Source organism: Crocodylus siamensis, chromosome 1 (genome assembly GCF_052110815.1).
Source record: "Crocodylus siamensis isolate JL-2025a chromosome 1, ASM5211081v1, whole genome shotgun sequence".
In the NCBI taxonomy this organism is placed as follows: Eukaryota; Metazoa; Chordata; order Crocodylia; family Crocodylidae; genus Crocodylus; species Crocodylus siamensis.
Genome location: NC_143395.1, coordinates 100883391 through 100902261, shown reverse-complemented (window position 1 = coordinate 100902261; position 18871 = coordinate 100883391). Strand labels below are relative to the sequence as shown.

At 39.5% G+C, this 18871-nt stretch overlaps 1 protein-coding gene across 1 annotated transcript in view; it reads right to left on the bottom strand.

Annotated features, from left to right (window-relative positions):
- LAMA2 (laminin subunit alpha 2) overlaps positions 1–18871 on the bottom strand; it is a 437413-nt gene that overhangs the window by 349084 nt on the left and 69458 nt on the right. The window contains exons 5-8 of the mRNA XM_090032537.1: positions 8114–8293; positions 6897–6986; positions 3699–3816; positions 952–1130 (exon numbers count right to left, since the gene is read on the bottom strand). Of these exons, the coding sequence (XP_089888663.1) occupies positions 952–1130; positions 3699–3816; positions 6897–6986; positions 8114–8293 (567 nt within the window). The remainder of the gene's footprint in view (positions 1–951; positions 1131–3698; positions 3817–6896; positions 6987–8113; positions 8294–18871) is intronic.

Below are 18871 nucleotides of genomic sequence, written 5' to 3'. Positions count from 1 at the left end.
TAGGAGCACATATACCATTGAGTGCCAATTGGGTTTGACCAGTTAAGGATTTAGAAAAAAGCCCACATCAGACGACTCAACATACAAGAATTCCGTTCTCAGTATAGCTAAACTCTTCCTTTGTGATCTGGACAACTCACAAGTCATACATTCAAAACAGTGTGGCTCTCCTATATTGTCAGAAGTCTGCCCACATTTTTTTTGCTCACAGCCTGGGACACAAACATAGTAACTGCTCAAGATTACTTGAGCATAGTAACTCTTCGACTTGTGCTGCAAGGTTAGTCAATCAACTGCTGAAGACAGATCAAAACTCCTTTAACATGCTCTACTACTGTTACTCATGGCCTCAGTTAAGGTCAAGATGGAGTATCACCTGCAATACCTACTGAAGAGTTTCTGAAGATATTTCCCAGCCTTGGTTGAAGTTGAGGGTATTGACAGAACACTTTAAAGAACATCAGTGGCTACATCTGTTTAACAGACTGCACTTAAGTCATGATCAAGGCCTGGAGATCATAGCAATCAGGCTTACAAATATCACTGCTACATTTAAACAGCTTTTAAAAATTACAGATTCTTTTTTCCCTTAGCTCCGCTACCCAGCAACAATTACAGGAATATTTCCCTGCTATTTGAGGGTGCACATTCAAAATCTCTACTGATGCAAAAGCCGTGTTTACAGGATCACACCCTCCTTTAACTCAAACTGAAATTCTAGCTGCAGGCCCTGACCTCAAATACATTCTTTCATATCAACCCAATTTGCTTTCATATTCTCAGGAACATTTACCTTCCAACTGTGAAAGACGGCTAGTAGGCTGGCAGAATTAGAACTTAACTTTCATAAAATGGCAATCAAAAGCATACCTTAATAATCTAACTTTCCACACACAAGTGATGGCTTGAACTATAAGAAATATATAAAGGCAACAGAAAAGCATACTTTACCTCCTTTGGCCTGAAGTAGCCATCAATGCAGGTCTCGCAGTTTATGCCTGCAGTGTGACTTGTGCAATTAATACAAACTCCACCCCCTGCATATTCTCCATAGACATTCAAACTCTGATTTCTGTCTGCAATACTCTGATTATAGTAACATTCTTTTGTCTTACCATGACAATTGCATGCTGGAAAACAAACAAACAAACAAACAAACAAACAGAGACAACTATATTAGCAAAGATCACATCCAGGCTATAGACATGAAGAATTACTGAAGTATTAGCAATATTCATTATTTCATTATTTTGACTTCTGTGCCATGTACATTGAAACAAATAGCACACTTACTCCTCAGCTTACTGCTTCTTCAGCCCTTAAAAATAATACAGTCCATTCACAAATGATGCCTGGATTCCCATATGTTATTTTTTTCTGGGTTTTATCTTGTTGGGGGGGGGGAGAAATCTAAAAGCTTTTTTAACAATGCAGTCATTTTAAACTAATAATCCCATATTTTTCTGAATGCACCCATTGTCCATGAAAAGATTAAGTACTGTAAGGCATACAAAAATACAAGCTCCACAAAAAGCTATTCAAATTTTAAAACTGTTATAGTCTCTTTAATTTTCACCAAAGCTAAATAGGAAGCTTAATGAGAGCCCTCTATTTACATACAATACATATTGGAGCTTGGCAGAACAGGAAGTCTGAAGCAAAAATCCTTCATCTTTCATAAGATTTCAGATTTAAATCTACTCCCCTCTTTCCCACCCCCATCTGCATGCACCCTCACACCCCACATTTTTGGTTTCAGTAGGACCCTGAAACTGCAGCAAGACAGAATATTAGTTCTGTTAATGAGACCGCCACCACCCTGGCAGGAGGAAAAAGCCTGCAAGATCTCAGCAGAACTGAATCAAATCCCTAGCAATGACTTGGCCCAAGATCCCAAACCATAAGTACAACTTCACCAGGATACAGACAACACTTCTGCAACCCATCTTTAATATTTGGTAAATGAGGTTTGGCACCCTATTTGTATACATACATGTTGGTAATTATCACTTCCAGATTCTAATAAGCAGGAATTCCCCATTCAAAGCTAACTGGGTTGTCAGGGAATCATTTTGCAGATCCTAGGTGTCCATCTACAATTTTAGGTACAACCTTGCAACCAAATCATTATAGAAATCAGATAAAAATGAATTATTAGAATAAATGTAGCTGCCCTTCTTTCAGTGTGTTTTGGAAGCACATGTACAGTGTAACATTCCATTTTAGCATGTTCAGAAATTAAAGAGGTTTGTGATATTTGCAGGTGAGCTCTTAAACTACAGTAATGATTACTCTTATTAGGGTTAATCAGAAAATCTATTTCCAATGTGTCTGGATATCCTGATATTTTAAATGCCTTTTATTCTGAATCTGAGCACAAAAAAAGTCATAATCTGAGAATCTGTCATGAAAAGTAAATTCTTCAATATTTTAAGCAGGAGTGGAGTGTTGTTGTAGCTGTGATGGTCCAGGATAGGGTTGTCCAACTTGTAAGCTATGCGGATGTTCTACATGCCCATGCAGTTACCCTGCTCATCACTGCACTACATAGGTCTATCAGTGTGATTCCTCGATGCTCTGTAATGGATGCCTGTGCATGTATCCCCACCACCCAATGCTGCACCGTGCAGGTACAATCCTTCGTCCACATGGAACCCCAATCCCTTCCCCACCCCCCAGGCACAGCCCCAGACCCCCCCTAAGAAGTGGACACCAAAGGAGGGACGGGGGACCCTAGAGATACCACCTGCTATTGCAGCTGGAGTGATGAGGGGAGCAGCACCTGAGAAAGAGCTCAGAGGCTGCACATTAAGCCCTCCCAGGCAGCATGTGGCCTGCAGGCCACCAGTTGAACAGCCCATGTCAAGGAAATAGCGAGGGACAAGGAATTTTTTGATATCTTTCATTGGACCAGCAGTATGGATGGGACCAGCTTTCTGATGTATTGAATTGTTCAGTTTTTGATAAGCAAAAATATTTGGTTTTGATGAAGGGAAAACATTTCTATAAAATATTAAATGTGTGTAAAAATATATTAGGGGTGCAGTACAGACAGATGTAGGTGTCTCACTATGCCTGTGAAGGCATGGGTTCAAGCCATGATTTAGTTAGACTCATTCCAAAGGCTATCCCCAGGTGACTCAGATGTAGATGGGTACCTGGTTATTCCACCTGGAGATGTTTCCACATCAGTCCCTTGTGTGCCACTAGCTACAGAATCTGGTGTACCTTAACCATGCTAGCCCGCTGGGCTAATGACAGGCAGATGGACCTTTGACAAATATCCTAAAACATATACTTTCATATAAAAGCTGCAATGAATCAAAATAAAAGCATTTTCTTTTATCAAAACAAGGTTCTGACATTATCAAAACAGAAAGAGAAAGCCAAAATGATTTGTTGACGTCCTACACTCAAAAATCTTCATCAAAATTGACACGTTCTCACAAAATATTTCAATTCCAACAAAATGTCATGTTCCTACACAAAAAACTGCTCAGTTAATTTTTTTTTCTTTTTCTTCCTTTTCTTTTCTTCTGGCAGCTGTAACTATTGTGAGATAAAAAATAGAGTAGTTCCCAAGAGCAACGTGTGCTTTACAAACAAAATGGATTCTAAAGATATAGTTGGATTGAATGTTCACAGTGAATCACAGGTTAAGCTCTCTCTCTCTTTTCTCCTGTTGCTTTTTAACTTACGTTCACACTCATGTTTGGCCAGGAAAGTCCCAGCATGCCAAGGTTTTTGATTGAAACCGGGACAGCACTGATCACAGGTCTCTCCACACGTGTTGTGCTCACATTCACAAATGGATTTCTAATTGATACAGAAAAAAAGGAAAAGTTAGTAACACCATGTAATGATCTGGAGCTTCTTTGTATAATTTATAAATTCTAGATAATATTAGGAAACAATTACTATGAAAATTTCCATTTTCTGTAATGTCTCTGTGTATCCAGCTTAGGTTGTCATCTAGCACAGTGGTACCCAACCTTTTTGCCCCGTGGGCTAGATGAGCAGCCCATTCAGCTGCAGGAGGTATGCAGCCCAACCCCAATCTAGACTTGTGGGGGTTGGGGGTTTGGGTGAAGAAGCCCTGATCCAGACACACAGGGGATGGGGCAGAGTGGCCCCAACCCAGACACGTAGGGGAACTGAGGAGGAGCCCAGCCACGATCCAGATATGATAGCTGGGATGGAGTGTCTCCTACCCAGATGCAAGGGCAGCAGGGAACAGCTCAGCCCAATCCGGATGCATGAGGGGTGGGTCTAGTCCCAATTTTACTGCTTGGCACTGGCATGGGTAAGACTGGACCCCTCTGCATGGAGCTTCAACTGCTCCCCAGCTTCCAGTTTTTCCAGGAATTCCTGCAAGCCAAATTTCGTGGCTCTGCGGGCCAGATTTGCCCCTGCTCTAACATATACCAACCACACTAAAAAAAATCATTTAAACTTAGAAATTCTTCTTCAACTGAATAATTGGTATACTAAGGAAGTTAGGTGTATCAGGGAAAAGTTGAACCTCTTACCTATTTACATTTGGGGAACAGAAACAGGACAAGGAATAGAACTAAAAAGAGCCAAGAAGCAAGGTATTGATATACAAACAGCCCCACAGAGCCACACTGGTAGCCTCTGGGCAGAGAAAAGCAGAGAAGGGCATACTTTCATAATGTGGAAGCTCCAATTTAACTGTGGGATAAATCAAGGCCAATGACAGCAAGCTGAGCTGGACGCACTCCATAGTATTGGAAATAAAATATAAGTTGCAGGGGAGGGACTCTGGATAACAAACCAAGAATGTTCCAGACGGAGAGAAGTGAGGCATGCAAATGTATGTAGGTTATATTACGTGTGTGTGTCTCATATACTTTTGAAGAGAGGTCTTAAAAAGTTAGTAGCCAAGCATGCCCATGACTGGTTTTCTGAGAGAGAGTAAGTAAATTATAAGGGAACCCTAGGGAGTTGGTAATATTTCCAGGGCTACTCAGTCAAACCACAGGTCCCCACTCCAAGAAGTTTAAATAGAATAACTTCACACTAATCTAAAGTCTTCAGGTCTTAAGCCAGGGACAGTCTCTGACTTTGCTCAAGCACACCAAGAACAGCGAATCAGGACCTAATGCAGCAATCTGATGTATTTCAAAAAGGGAAATTAAACGAGATCTGTGACAGCATCATGTTTGGATAAAGCATAGAGTAGAGGACCAAGAAAAGAGCTTTGAGACTAATGCATCCCATTAATATAAGAAAACCAATTCATTCAGGACAGTTATCTTTTTATATTACCTAGATCTCGCCATGCATTATATTTAAAATCTAGTTCTCTTTATGCATCTGAAATATTCAAGTGTCCCTTTCCAGTAAAGCATTTATGCAAATTAATGTAAACAGTCTACCTAGATCAGATTCCATGTGCATTTCATTTACTTTGTTGTACTTATAATAATTTTAAAACAATTTAGGCAACATACATATACTCAGAGGTAAAACCAGATACTTCACCATACTGCAAACCCTTCCTGTGTTGCACAGGCAGAATATGCAAACAGTTTCTCCAGAGAACCTTTTCTGGGTCTGTAATATGAGCGTTACTCCTTCAAGGCAGACTCAGTGCAAACAAATAATACTTAGGCTAAGATCGTAGTGTGACAGCTGTTCAATAAGAGTAACTGCAGGAATGGTTCAGCATTTGCTATAAAGATCATTATTCAAAAGGCTTATAAGGATTAAATGAGTAAGATTTTACACAATTTTAACAGGTTTCTGTAAACATTTCCTTTTTTTGTTTAAAAGAATAATATAAAATGGATATTTTCTATTAATCCTACATAATGGCTCAATATCCTAAATAAATATTTTAGTTTTCCTATCTTCTCTATAAGGGAAAACTCAGGGTAGAAATATTACTATCTACTTAGTAACAGCATTATAGAGCTAGGTAGTTATTTCAGAGTTAGTGTTTAAGGCCAGGCACAGACATTACTTTTACCTGTATAAGTGATCGGAAACCAGTTTATACCTGTAACGGGACAGAAATTTGATGCACACAGACTGGTTAAAAAATGGCAGAAACCAGTCTAAGATTTGTATCCTGCACCAAAGGGCGAATGTGTGTTTTGTTTGCTACCAATCTAAATTACAACACTTACAAAAAACCACATAACTTAAATCAATTCCATCTTGGGCTTTTTGAATGACTGGTCCTAGCCTATGTGTATGCACATGTGCCAGGAATTGGGAGGTGGAGGAGCAAACTTAAATTAGGCTTTTTGTTTGATTCTGATTTTTTTAAAATTTCCTGATAGAGTTGATCTTAAAAGGATAAACATATAGGGAAAAAATGAACCAGCTCATGATTTTCAAGAGCAATCAGGAAATGTTAACTGAACAGTACACTAATATGGTTGATAGTACAACTATCATTTATTTACAGCATAGGCATAACTAAGTGTCTTGGCCCCCTGGGCCAGGTGGGAGGAAAGGGCATGTGTGTGCTAAGCACCATAAAGTGTGGGGAGGAAGGATGCCAAGCATGAGAGACCTACCTCCATGCATACAGGCTGCAGCTGCAGCACAGGCAACCTAGCAGCTGCCTTTCTCGTGTCCTCTCAAAATCAATGCCCTGCTCACCCACCCCTTATTACACTAGTGATGTACAGGCATCCAGTAAATTAGTAAAAATATACTGAAGAAAAATTTTGATTAATATCATGGAAGAAAAGAAATACTGACTTACAAAGTTCTTCATTCTGATTGCCAAAATTACTGTACTCTGGCACAGGTTTTGATTATATTAAATGAATAGCATATACCAAATCACAGAATTCTGTATATGGGAAAGTTAATAAGTTTATGGTCTGCATTATAAATGAGACACTTGGAAATATACATACATTTGTTTCTGGATCCAACGGACAAGCCCTTGCATGGCCAGAGCAGATACACATGCCTCCAACAGATATATCTTTTATGGAATAATAATACTGTAAGACAAAACAGAAGAGGAATTGCCTTTGTGCATGGCAAGCTGCAGGTGACTTGTGTTCAAAATTCTTTCCTAGTAATAGAACTGTCAGCTCTTATTTTATTCCTTTTTTGATCTACTGCAAATACAGAAGATGGTATAGTAGGTAACTGTTTCATGATCAACAGATTCATGCCCAAGTAACACAGAAATGGGATCATATTCTCTGCTGGTATGAAGTAGTGTAGCTTGATGCAAGTCTGTGGGCTTCATCACTTTTCACAGCAGAGAATATGGCTTACCAGTTCTCAAACAATTCCCACATACAGACCAAATGAAGGCCATAGATGCATAAAATAAAATGGGCAGGTCAAATGTAATGGATTTTACTCCCCAGAAGAAAGAAAACTCAGAACACACAGTGAAAGGAGTGGCTAATAATGGAGAAAGGCTATCAGGCTTTGACTTATGGGGCTCTTGATGTCTATTTTCACCTTGCAAAAAATCATTCATATCCATTTTTTTCTCCCCAAACAGTCAGGATTACCCATTGCTGAGTTGGAGCTCATGTCATTATCATGTTACCTACAAGCACTAGTATCATGCCAGATGAAGTCCTGAAATGGTAGGTACTAAATTATGGAAAGCTAAATGAAAATACATAGTAACTACTGTGCAGAAATGTATACAAAGTTCTGCATCCTCTCTTTCCTTTTAAATTGATTGGGTAATAACAACAATAACAATAATAAATAAATCAGAAGGATAGTTAGTTTAGTGCAATAAAGTGTTCAAGGAAACTCAAATGAAGAGGTGGCAGAAGGGTCACAAGGAATTATCAATCAGCAACACCCTACTGAATACCATAACCCCCAAATTTTACATTCAAAGCAGCACAGGCAATGCCTTCTCACATTAATAACATTGTTAAACAAAATATGTAAACAAACTTTCTCTCCTGCTCCTGAAAGGGAGACAAAACACAGAAGAAAGGGGAGCCATTTATCTGTCACCAAGAGCTTGGCAGCTAAACAACAGCTACTCATATTCGTTCAAGGTTCCCTATGGTGATGAAAGGCAGGTATAGTATTGCTAAAACCAACATAATTCCTATGCATGCAGTTCTGTGATTTGGCCAGAACTTACCCTCCTCATAACTATGGGGTCTATTTCAGTGGGATCTTTGTAAGCGAACATCATTAAATCAGCATTCAGCGTTCGTATCCTCTGAAACCTCAAACGAATAAAACGCGCTGAAGTGAATTCCAGCAGTACTGAAGAAGGATCATCAGCACTAGGCCGCCCATTGATCAGTGATATGTGAATCTAAAGAGAAAATTATTAAAATGATCAAGTAAAACTTTTATTGCCTGTGAAACTGCCAGCAAGTGTCACTGATATCAGGACAATATAAGCAAGAGGACAAAAGAATTTATTCTATTTCAAATATATTCATTTTGAGAAAGCCAATACCCACCCAGAAATATTGTAAGCTTCCACTTGTTCTAAATCCAGAATGGTTTACAATTAAAGCTCATTGGTTGATTCCAGCCAAACAACATACAAATGCTTAATGATACTGCCCATGCCTTATGCAGATACATTCTTCTATTCTAGGCTGATCTGCCAGGTAAGCTGCATGCTTGAATCACTAAGCAAACTGAAACCATTCAACAAAATGAAGGGAAAGAAATTAGTAGTGGGAAGTGTTCTTGAAAATCCTGCCAGAAAAAAAAAAATTAACCTCATATATAGCTAAATACTGAGCACCTTTTGGAAAACCAGAACACCTCATCCTGGAATCCTGAATATTACATCCTGATGGGGATAGATGGTACTGACTAAAGAATAGGAAGGGAGCAATTTGATTTTCAGATTCCATGCTGAATATGCAGGGCTGGAATGGAGAATGAAGAACCTATCTATATTACTTTTTATGAATATCATATGCACCTCAGCTTCATATTCTAATATTATCCTGTCTGACCCACACAATTAAATTAGAAATGGCTGGGGGAAACTAAATAGGAAATGAAACCCTGATGAAGATACGGTATCATTAGGAAGAATACCAACTGTCCTCAAGGAAACAGTGAGGGAGTTATTAATTGATAAAGCCCACTTTCCTAACTTAAAACAGGCTAACACCTTAATTTTTCCCTGAGCCTGGGATCAAGTCACATCAAACCACTAAAATCTCTAGTCTAAAAAGAAAATGGTTGTGAAGGCAATAGCTGCTAAGGGAAAGAGACACCGCATGCAAGACTAAGAAAAATGAAGATTTCAGGGGGACAGTTTGTTCTGCCAACCAAGGTAGATTACTGAGCTAAATGAAAACTATTAAACTCTTAAGAAAAAGATAAAGTTAGGTGAGACCAGATTCACATGGTCTGCTGTTGTTTGAATCTTTCCCTTTGATCGTTATCAACCTTTGGGAAAACGAAACAAGGTTTGTTTTGAAGAAGTTGTTTTTGAGTCACTTTAATCAACTACTTGAATCACACACTCCCAAAGGGAAATGCTTTACAGATGCTAAAGACAACTGAGACTGTCATTCAGAAAAAAAAGAGGCTACCATATAACAGTGTTAGAACTCTTTCTTCAGAGACATGTAAGGAAAGATTCTTGGTCACCAAAATCCTGACACCAGAGAAACTGTGAAGGACTTCAAAGGACTCTTTGGCAGTGTTCACACTAGAATTGTGACAATACAGTGGGGAGAGAGGATGTTGTAGTCTGGTGATCTATTTTAAACTGAGATAAAATAGGAACATTCTGGAAAGAATTCAGGTAGAGACCTTCACTTGGCAAGAATACCTGCAAAGAGACAGTGGGGAAGGTCACCTCTGAATCATGATAGCTGGCAATTTTCAATTTTTGCTTATAATATGAACTAATTTAATCTGGAAGTCACTGTGACACAAACTTGGAACCCCAATAGTGATAGCTGTATAGAGTGAGTTTTTTTCAGAATAAAACCATACTTAAAAAGATTTCATGTGTCTACCTGCCAGCAGTCTCTCTTCTTCAAGATTAATAACAATATAATTACTTTTGCTATATTGCATCTTCCATTCAGGTGGCCTTCTAAGTGTGCTATAATCTGTTTTTAAAATTATACAGGAATCACTTCACAGAACCACCGAGATGCAGCTCTCTCTGGATGAAATGAGGTGCCTATTAAAAACAGCACACTGAAATGATGCATCAGTTGAGAAGATTAAATATGGAGTGTATTATCAAACCCTATCTGCAGGGGATATTTGATTTATGTAATATCATTTCTCTTCCTTTTCAGCATCTGTGATGAAATCCTTAATTTCCTCAAAGAAACATTTTAGAATTTACATTAACAGTGACCAACAAAGATGTTTCTACTCCTTGAGAACAGAAAAGAAAAGAAAAGAAGTCAGAGTATATATGAAGCATCTGTCATTAATCAGGAAAAAATGGTTGAAGTTTTAATTACTTTTTTTTAAAAGTTTCATCAAAAGTTTAATGCTTGAAATATTTCAATTTTACACTTTCATGATATCTTAGTGCTTTAAAAGACAAAAAAAAGTCTTTCTTCCCCTCAAACTCTTGTACTTGTTAAGCATGCTAAGTATGGTGGATGCTATTCAGATGAGGAAGATATGGACCCTGCTCCAAAACTTGTAACTTCCCTAATCAGTCTAGTTTTATGTATGTTAATAGCCTCCACTAAAGTGGACGCCAAAGCACCTCACAATCCTTAATGTATTTTTTTATTCCAGGGAGTGTAGGCCATAACTATTATTCCTATTTTCAGACAGAGCTCTCGGCTGCAGAGAGACAACATAACTTGCCTAAGGACCTAAAGGACTCTGTACAAGAGCTGAGAGCTGAATCTGGGTCTCCTAAATCCCAAAGTTAGCACCTTAGGGTACATGCAAACATTACATTCAGATCAACCTAACTAGGCTTAGGTCACGAGATACCAACTGTATGTACATTTAGGGAGGTTAGATAAAGCTAAAAATGGCTGGCCTGATCGAACTTAGATCTGGAACCTGTTAGACTAATCTACTGAATGTCTGTATATATTTGGAGTGCCTCCCCGAGGCTGGGAAACACCAGCCCCTTTCCCCAGTCTTAGAGCTATGCTTTTCCTACCCACTCCTACCCTAACCAGGCTATTTTTAGTTCCCCAACCTCCCCACATCTGGACCCACTGACTTCTCCACAGACCCTCCAGTCTCTCTGGGCTCACCAAATCCTGCAAATCCCACCACCCTCACTTACTTAGATGATGTACAATTCATATATTTTTTAAATATCTTATTACTTGAAACTAATCTGGTTTGAAATAACTCAGGAATTGTTACCTAGTGATAATGGCTCCTAGTGGAATGGCTCCTGGCACTGGTGAACATGTGCATGCATTGTGCCTAATTCATGATCATGCAGCTTAAAGCAAGTCACATGATCTTAGATCAGGTACAGTGAATGTGCACATGTACCCTTAATCAGTGGTCCATTTGGAGGTTACAGTAGAGATCAAGTAAAACCCCTATGAGGGAACCATCTGATCCTTAGGTTCACTAACTTATTCTGGATCAAATTCATTTGCATTTCAGGCCCAGTAATTCTACTTAAGGCAATGGCCAGAACCTGAAGTATTTCTAAGGAAGGTGAATATTCTCCTTAATACAACCAAACGGCAGTGAGATAATTCAGCCTTCTAATCATACAGATTCTAAACTTTCCCTTATTTTAAAATCTCTTTTCTGTCAAATAGTCTATTCATCTCAATGGGACTCTTTTCTGAGTTAGGTGGTAGTCGAAAGAAAGATACCTGCTCAACCTGTAAATACGTTAACAGTTATATGTTCAAATCTAAGGCTGCACTCAAATGATTCTGGCTATTATTTCTTCCAGACAGTTTGTAGTTTAAGACCTCTTGCAGCTACCTATCATGTTTGATTAAATACAGAATTCAGTGGTCTTCATTTCAATTGGGTCTTTTGCTTGGAAAAGAGAAGAGTCTCACATGAGGTTCTCAGTTTTCTGCATTTTCAAAGGGTTATTTTCTTTTGTCTTGTGTAATGCAACCATGAACATGCTTAAGCTTGACACAGGAATAAGGTAACAATTAATGAATTATTTCAAACCAGTTCAGTTTCAAGTAATGAAATATTTTGAAAATTGGAATATGTATATATGTTCTCTTCCCCATTACACCAAAAGGAGAGAGTGTGTGCAAAAAATCAAGCAAGCGAATGCAAGCATGAGTGTGAGCACAAGCACTCTAAGAATTCAACAAAGCAGAATTTCTCCTACTCACAGCTATGGTATTTGAAATAAGTTGCTTTGCCAGGCAATCAACTGAGTGCACTCAATCCCAAGCTGTTGCGGTGATATAAAAAACCCAGCTGTTTGGCTAGGTTGCTTGAAGCTTCTATGTTCATTTTCCTTTCAAATAAAGTACATAACTGGCTAAGATGCTTTCCACTGGTGCATGTCTCTATATCCTGATTGTTAAAAAGCTGGTATTCTAGTGAAAGCTATAATCCTTTTATAAAAGATGAAGGTTACTAAGTGGAATTTATCACTAAGTTGGGCCAAGAGAGCACCCACACTTCAAGATAACCTTTAGCTATTTAACAGAAAAGTATCTGTTATTTTCAGGTACTCACCAGCTTATTTTATGTTCTATGCCTGGTATTCTGTGTAAAGTAAGTCTGAAACAGTGGCTGCCAAAATTTGAAATATTTCTGTAGAAGGTATGTATGCTCCCTTAACTGACTTAGTCAATGGTGTGATGAAGGGGAGAAATTCCTTTCTGGTCCCTGTAGGAAGCTTTTACTCTCAAGCATAAGATGTGCTGTTTAACAATTAATTCTTCTGCAGTGGGAACTAGGAAACAAACTGCTATTTTACTATTACTTAAAGAGAAAGACAGGCTATGAAATATTCCTACAAACTATGCAACAGGATTAATCAAATGAAGATTGGCAGTAAACAGCATGACAGTTAATTCTATACTAATATTTTTTAGTTCAGCTACATGATATCTAGCTTAATCCACTATTTTGTCTAATTATTTCTGCTAGCAGAAATATCTGCTGCATCCCTTAATAATAGAATGGTGAAATAAACCCAATGTACACAATTTGTGGTGGGCATACTGCTTTTGCCCGGCAAGCCTGGCTTGGAAAAAGACACTTCGGACTGATGGAACATTTCCACCAATCAAGTAACAGCTGGGAGGGGCTTGCCCCCCCTGCTCGGAGGGTGGGGGGGAAGCAAGAAGCCCCTGGACCTGATTGACAACTGCGCTTTGCAGGTCCGGCAGACCTCAGGGGCAGGGCCTCCAGTGTAAATAAAAGCCCAATGTGCTCAGCATGCTGGGCAGATATGGCGAGGGATGATGAGGAGAGAGGAGCTCCAGAAAAGATCATCATCGGGACCCCACCTGAGCCTCGACAGCGTGCAGATCAGCCCACAGTATTCAGGCTCTGGGAGGCACTTGCGGTAACTTAAGCCTGAGAACCCAGAAAGCAGCTGAGTGAGGAGGTGTGTGGATTGGCACACGGAGAGCGAGTCCTGGGAGCAGCTTGAGGCTGCTCAAGTTAGCCCCGGCTCTAGGCCAGATAACAAGAGCCCCACAGTGTGGCTTAGCATTAAACTAAAAGAGCCCCGGTGCCCAAAGCAGGGCTCGAGAAGGGGAAAGACCCACGGCATGAGGCTGGGGAACCAAAGCCATGAGGGCTTGGCTCCCATAGGAGCTCCCTGGCTGCCCAATGTGGGGCATAGGACCCAGAGGGAAGGACCCTCAACTTGAGGCCTGAGATGGTGTGGGGACCCCAAGGCCAGATCGACAGCCCCCAGACAAAGAACTGTGAGTTACTGAGAACCTGGGTCCTGCAGGGAAGGCACTCCCAGGCAAGGGACTCTTGGAGGAGAGGGCAGGGGGGAAGGCCCCACACACCAACCGCTTTCCAGGATTGGAGTGGAGGAGGCCTCAAATATATACCAAGGAGGGTTCTGTGGATGTAGGGGGAGATGACCCTATCCCATTTGAGAGGACAAGTGGTTGAAACACAGAGAGGGTGCATCTAATATTGGGTATAGTTATGTTTCCTATTCAGTATCTATTGTTATTTTTGGTGTTATAAATAGGTGGGTGTATTAATTCTGTATAATGGGCTCTGTAAGGATGTCTTTATTAGCTAGCCCACTTGTGCTATAAACTTGCTGGATTAACTGTCCTGGGATCCCCCCTCTTCTGGGCCTGAGGCATGGGTACTTATCCAAATGCCCTCCCTAGGGCAGATTTCCTTTTGCTAACAGACCTTTATATGTATATTTGTATCTATATCTGTAATTGAGAGAGAAACTCTATCTGAAAGAGTTTTATATATAAATGTTGGTAACTCAATAAATTGTATATAATTAAGTATTTTGGGCCTGGGCTAACTCTATAGAGGAAAGAGGGATTCACCTGAAATTCCAGCATCCCTCTCACAGCACCCCCTCCTGCCTACCCATCCCATCCGATTGATAATAAGGCACACCCTTCAGTGTACCCGAGTTACAGATTCATTTTAAACATCTTTAACATTACTATTGACAAATAAATCCCTTAGTATTTAGCTTGTGGACCCTAAAGACAAAAAACTCTATGGATGTTTCTTAGAAAGAGCATTAGGAGCCTAACTCATAATTTCAGACATTATTAGAGTTTTCAAAACAGAAAAAAACAGAGTGGAAGCACATGTAACAATTAAGTATCTAACTAGATTTCTCACAGCATATGCCACAACATTTCTAAAGAAGATAGCTAGAATTCTTTGCTGTGTGTATATGAAGCAGAATTTTCAATATTTCTACTAAATGTCTATCTTACTGTCTTATCTTAAATTAGTAGTTTACTAAATCAAAGACTACTTCCCATTTCTATGTTATAGTAATGAATTCCTGTGTATGTGAAGTATAGCATGTCAGCAGAGCTTGCAGCATTTCTAATAATTGTCCAACTATTTCAATAAATAAATTAATTAAAGCCAGCTCCTATTCTATGCTGTTAATGAATATCTGAGCTGCTTGGATTGCAAGGCTTTAAACTTGCAGTAAAATGTCAAGGGCTGTGCATGTCAAACTCTACCTCATATAACTCATTCCCCCAAAGAATACAGGCAAATGTCAGCTTAATGAACTGTTTAGCAAATACTATTGTGTCATTGACAACTATACCCTACAGCTTAGGCTAAATAGGAGTTACTCTCTCTACTATGCTTGCTTTTGTCACCTTCCTGGCTCCAATTGCACTTGAAACTTAAATTGCTTCCCCTAGCCGTTCTTTTCTTCTACATTATTGTAATTCTTCCATTTGTCATTTTAGGATAAAAAATAATTTGTCAAAGATACTGTCTTCTGTAAAATATTTAAACAGATTGTTCATTGTCAAAGCAATGGTTATTAATAAATTATGGTATAATAAGGAATTCAAGTCTCCTGGAAGTATATTTGTCATTTTAAGGTTTTATTTCCTTTTGTTTCTGACAAAGCTAGGAGAAAATATTATACCATACTGAGATTTCAGCAATTGTTATGCATATCAAACCCATATGGGATCACGGTCAAATAGATACAAGATACAGACGCACTATATCCCTTACATAGTCCTGCCTGGTTTTGTATTCTTGGCTTTTCAGAATGCACTTATATCCATATAGTTCTGCAGATTTTTTAAATTCTTAAAAAAAAAGTTGTTTTCAATATTTAAAAACATCAGAATTTGCTAAATACCTTGAAAAAAGCCAATAAACTGGTTCTTTCAGAAGACACAATTTTCTCAAATATGCAAAATACTAAACGCTTTCATTTTTTTAAGTGCCCTTTTACGTTTTGTTTCACTTTGTTTTGTTTGAAGAGGTAAATGACTGAGGAGGCTAATAATGGACTCTGAAATCTTTGTCTTCCACACTGACAACTAGCACAGGCTGCTAGTGATTGGAAGCTATCACTTGGCGTCTTGTCCAAATTCCACTGAAGTCACTGGGGATCAGGCTATTGAGGCCCAAGATAAATGAAGAGATGGCATGTGTCCAGTTTACAAAACTGGAGGACTAAGTGAGTATTAAGACTGCATTAATAGTACGCATAGGTGTCTGAAAATGATGCTACAATGTATTACTCCTGGAAAAAGTCTATTTCAGTAAGTGTTGAAACACACAGATCTTATGGAGCTTCCTGCTTTGCAAAACAAGTACTACAGTCTCTTAGGCTGTAAATGCGGAATGTTTTGCAAGCACTAAATATTCACTTAAAAATGAAAATTTCACTGCCTATTAAAACTTATTTTATTGATATGCACTTTTTCTCCAATAGGAATAGCTTTCATTAGTTCAGAAGGATTTTTTTGGACAGGAACCAGCTTCTTTTTTTTTTTTTTTTAATTACAAGTCAGTCCAAGGAAGTAACTCCACAAACCCAGAAAAGTTACAAGTTTTATTAAAGGACATAAAAAGTACTGATTTATTAAATTTAACCAAAGGAAGTCCTAAAAACGTTAAGAAACCCCTTTTGCTAACTTCAGATTTTAAAACTGGATTTCACTTGTTTACCCTGAATTCAGTCCTATTAACTTATCACCAGTTCTACAAATGCCCTCTTAGCACATGATCTATAAATTTGGTGGAGAGCACCATGGGATCATAGACAGTTCAGAGCCAGCATACAACAGTAAGCAGTGAAAACACAATCTACAGGAACTTGACCAGCTGTAAGTAGTTTTGAGGGGCTGCCAAATACAAGTGCTGATGTAGCAGAGGGAGAATGTGAGGACTGGAATTTTGTCTCAGTGAAGGGCAAGGGGTTGAGGATTGTACAAAAACAAGAGAGTTAAAAACAGTAAACAAATACGTCTGCTACTGAAGATTGTTGGTTCATAAACTATGCTGATGTGCACTGCATTACATCAATCAGTCTTGTTTGGAGCTATAATTCTAACGAATATTTGATCAGGAGGACATTAAAGTAAGTTTTCTTTTGGGTTTGTTTTTGTACTGCAGTCCCACAAGTTGAAGAGCCAGTACAATCACAAGTCAACTCATAGAGCTCTAGTACTAGCAAAAGTGCCAAATCCTGCGTCATTGCAACTGGAACGTACACTTGAATTGCACTGTTGGAAAACCAGATGGGATGATTTTGAATTGGAAGCATTTATTGCCTTTCAAATAATTTATCATGTGTTTTTTGTTAAACAAACAAACAAACAAACAAACAAAACCCACACAGAATAAAGGTGATTCTGTGCTGTAGAGCATGAATAACATTGAATTTCTTCCCCCTGCAATTCAGGCCTTATCATACTTGGAGTTCCTTTTACAGGGGCTGATGTAGGAACAAGCAGAACAGATCCTTTTTAAGAAGTATGAAATGAATGGAAAACTAATTTAGAATATGGTAAATTAAAAAATTATACTCATGGAAACAATTCTATCTTTCTCCTGACTTCCTTCACTAATTGCTGTTAAATTACAAAAAGAAAAAAATAAATGTTGTGCTTAAACAGAGTAGCTATAAAATTAATTTTGATAGAATGTTGTCAAATTCTTAATGGGTATTTGAAGTTCTACACTTTAACTCCCCCAGCCCCCCAACAAGAACCCACTACTAATATGTAAGCGCTATCCCTTTTCCTCCCTTCACATATTGTGTCACTCTCCTTTTCCCTCCCTTCTTACTTGGCACTTGTGACAAGTTCAAGTTCCAGGGGTGGCCATGATGCCCCCTGGTGGCCATGCAATTCCTGCCCCAGCTCTAACTCTACAGACCCTCACCTCCTTTACTCACCCACCACACCTTTAATATTATTATTTGGAAAAGGAGAAAGGCTGCCTGAGGATCTTAGAGCAAGCCTGCTCCTGTTCCAGTGTCTGACTTTGACCTTCTCAGCCTCCACTCTTTTTGCTACTGCTGAGCCCCCTAGCTACAGTCCATTAACTGGACTGAGCTTCTGCAGTCCCCAGTTCTTATCTGCCTTCCAAGGCCTTGGCTCTGCCCTCTCTCAGGCTGCTGAGCCTCCCTGTCTGTGCCCCAGGCCTAAGCCCATCTGTTCCAAGGCCTTATCTCTGCTCTCTCTTGGGTTGCTGAACCTCACTATACAATATGGGATCACCCCTCTGGCATGCTCAGTGTGCCCCTCACAGGCACTGCAGAATGCCCCGCTCAGGCACTATGGGACTGCTTCCCCCCTTCCAGCACCATACCTAAAATCCTGGCAGCCCCAGGTGAACTTTTAGTATCAGGCCTCCCTTCATCAGTGATAATGATAATAATAACAGAACAATAGCAAAACAAATTACCATTTTGGGGCCCTCTTTCTGTCCAAGCCCCGGGCAGCTGCCTGGTTCACCCATGCCTGTGCCTGGCCCTGCTTTGCCGGTGCTGTGGGATCTCAAACCACCATGGCTTCCCTCAGTTTCTAGTCCCCTAGGCACCAGACCCTCCTGGTCCATCCAAGGCACCTAACCAAACTGAAACCAAAACGCAGACATAAACCCTTCTGACTGAAACAAAACTCCTACCTAAGCCTGGGTCTTAATCAGTAGCTGGTCCACAGCTTTCCTAGCTGTCTCTGGGCCTAACACTGGCTAAGTCACCAGCATCTCTGGGCTACGGACAGACATTACACACAAACCAGTTGAAGTGATCAGAAACTGGTTTAAACCTGTAACAAAGCAGATGTTCAATGCACATAAACCAATTTGAAAATGGCTGAAATTGGTTTGAGATAACCTGGTTGAACGTCATATCAGACTTAACTGATTTGGCTCAAACTGGTTTATGCAATGTCTGTCCCAGACCCCTTGCTGGTTTAAGATACACCAGAGTCCCCCAGCATCCCAGCATGCTCTCTGGGCTGGGTGGGGCTCT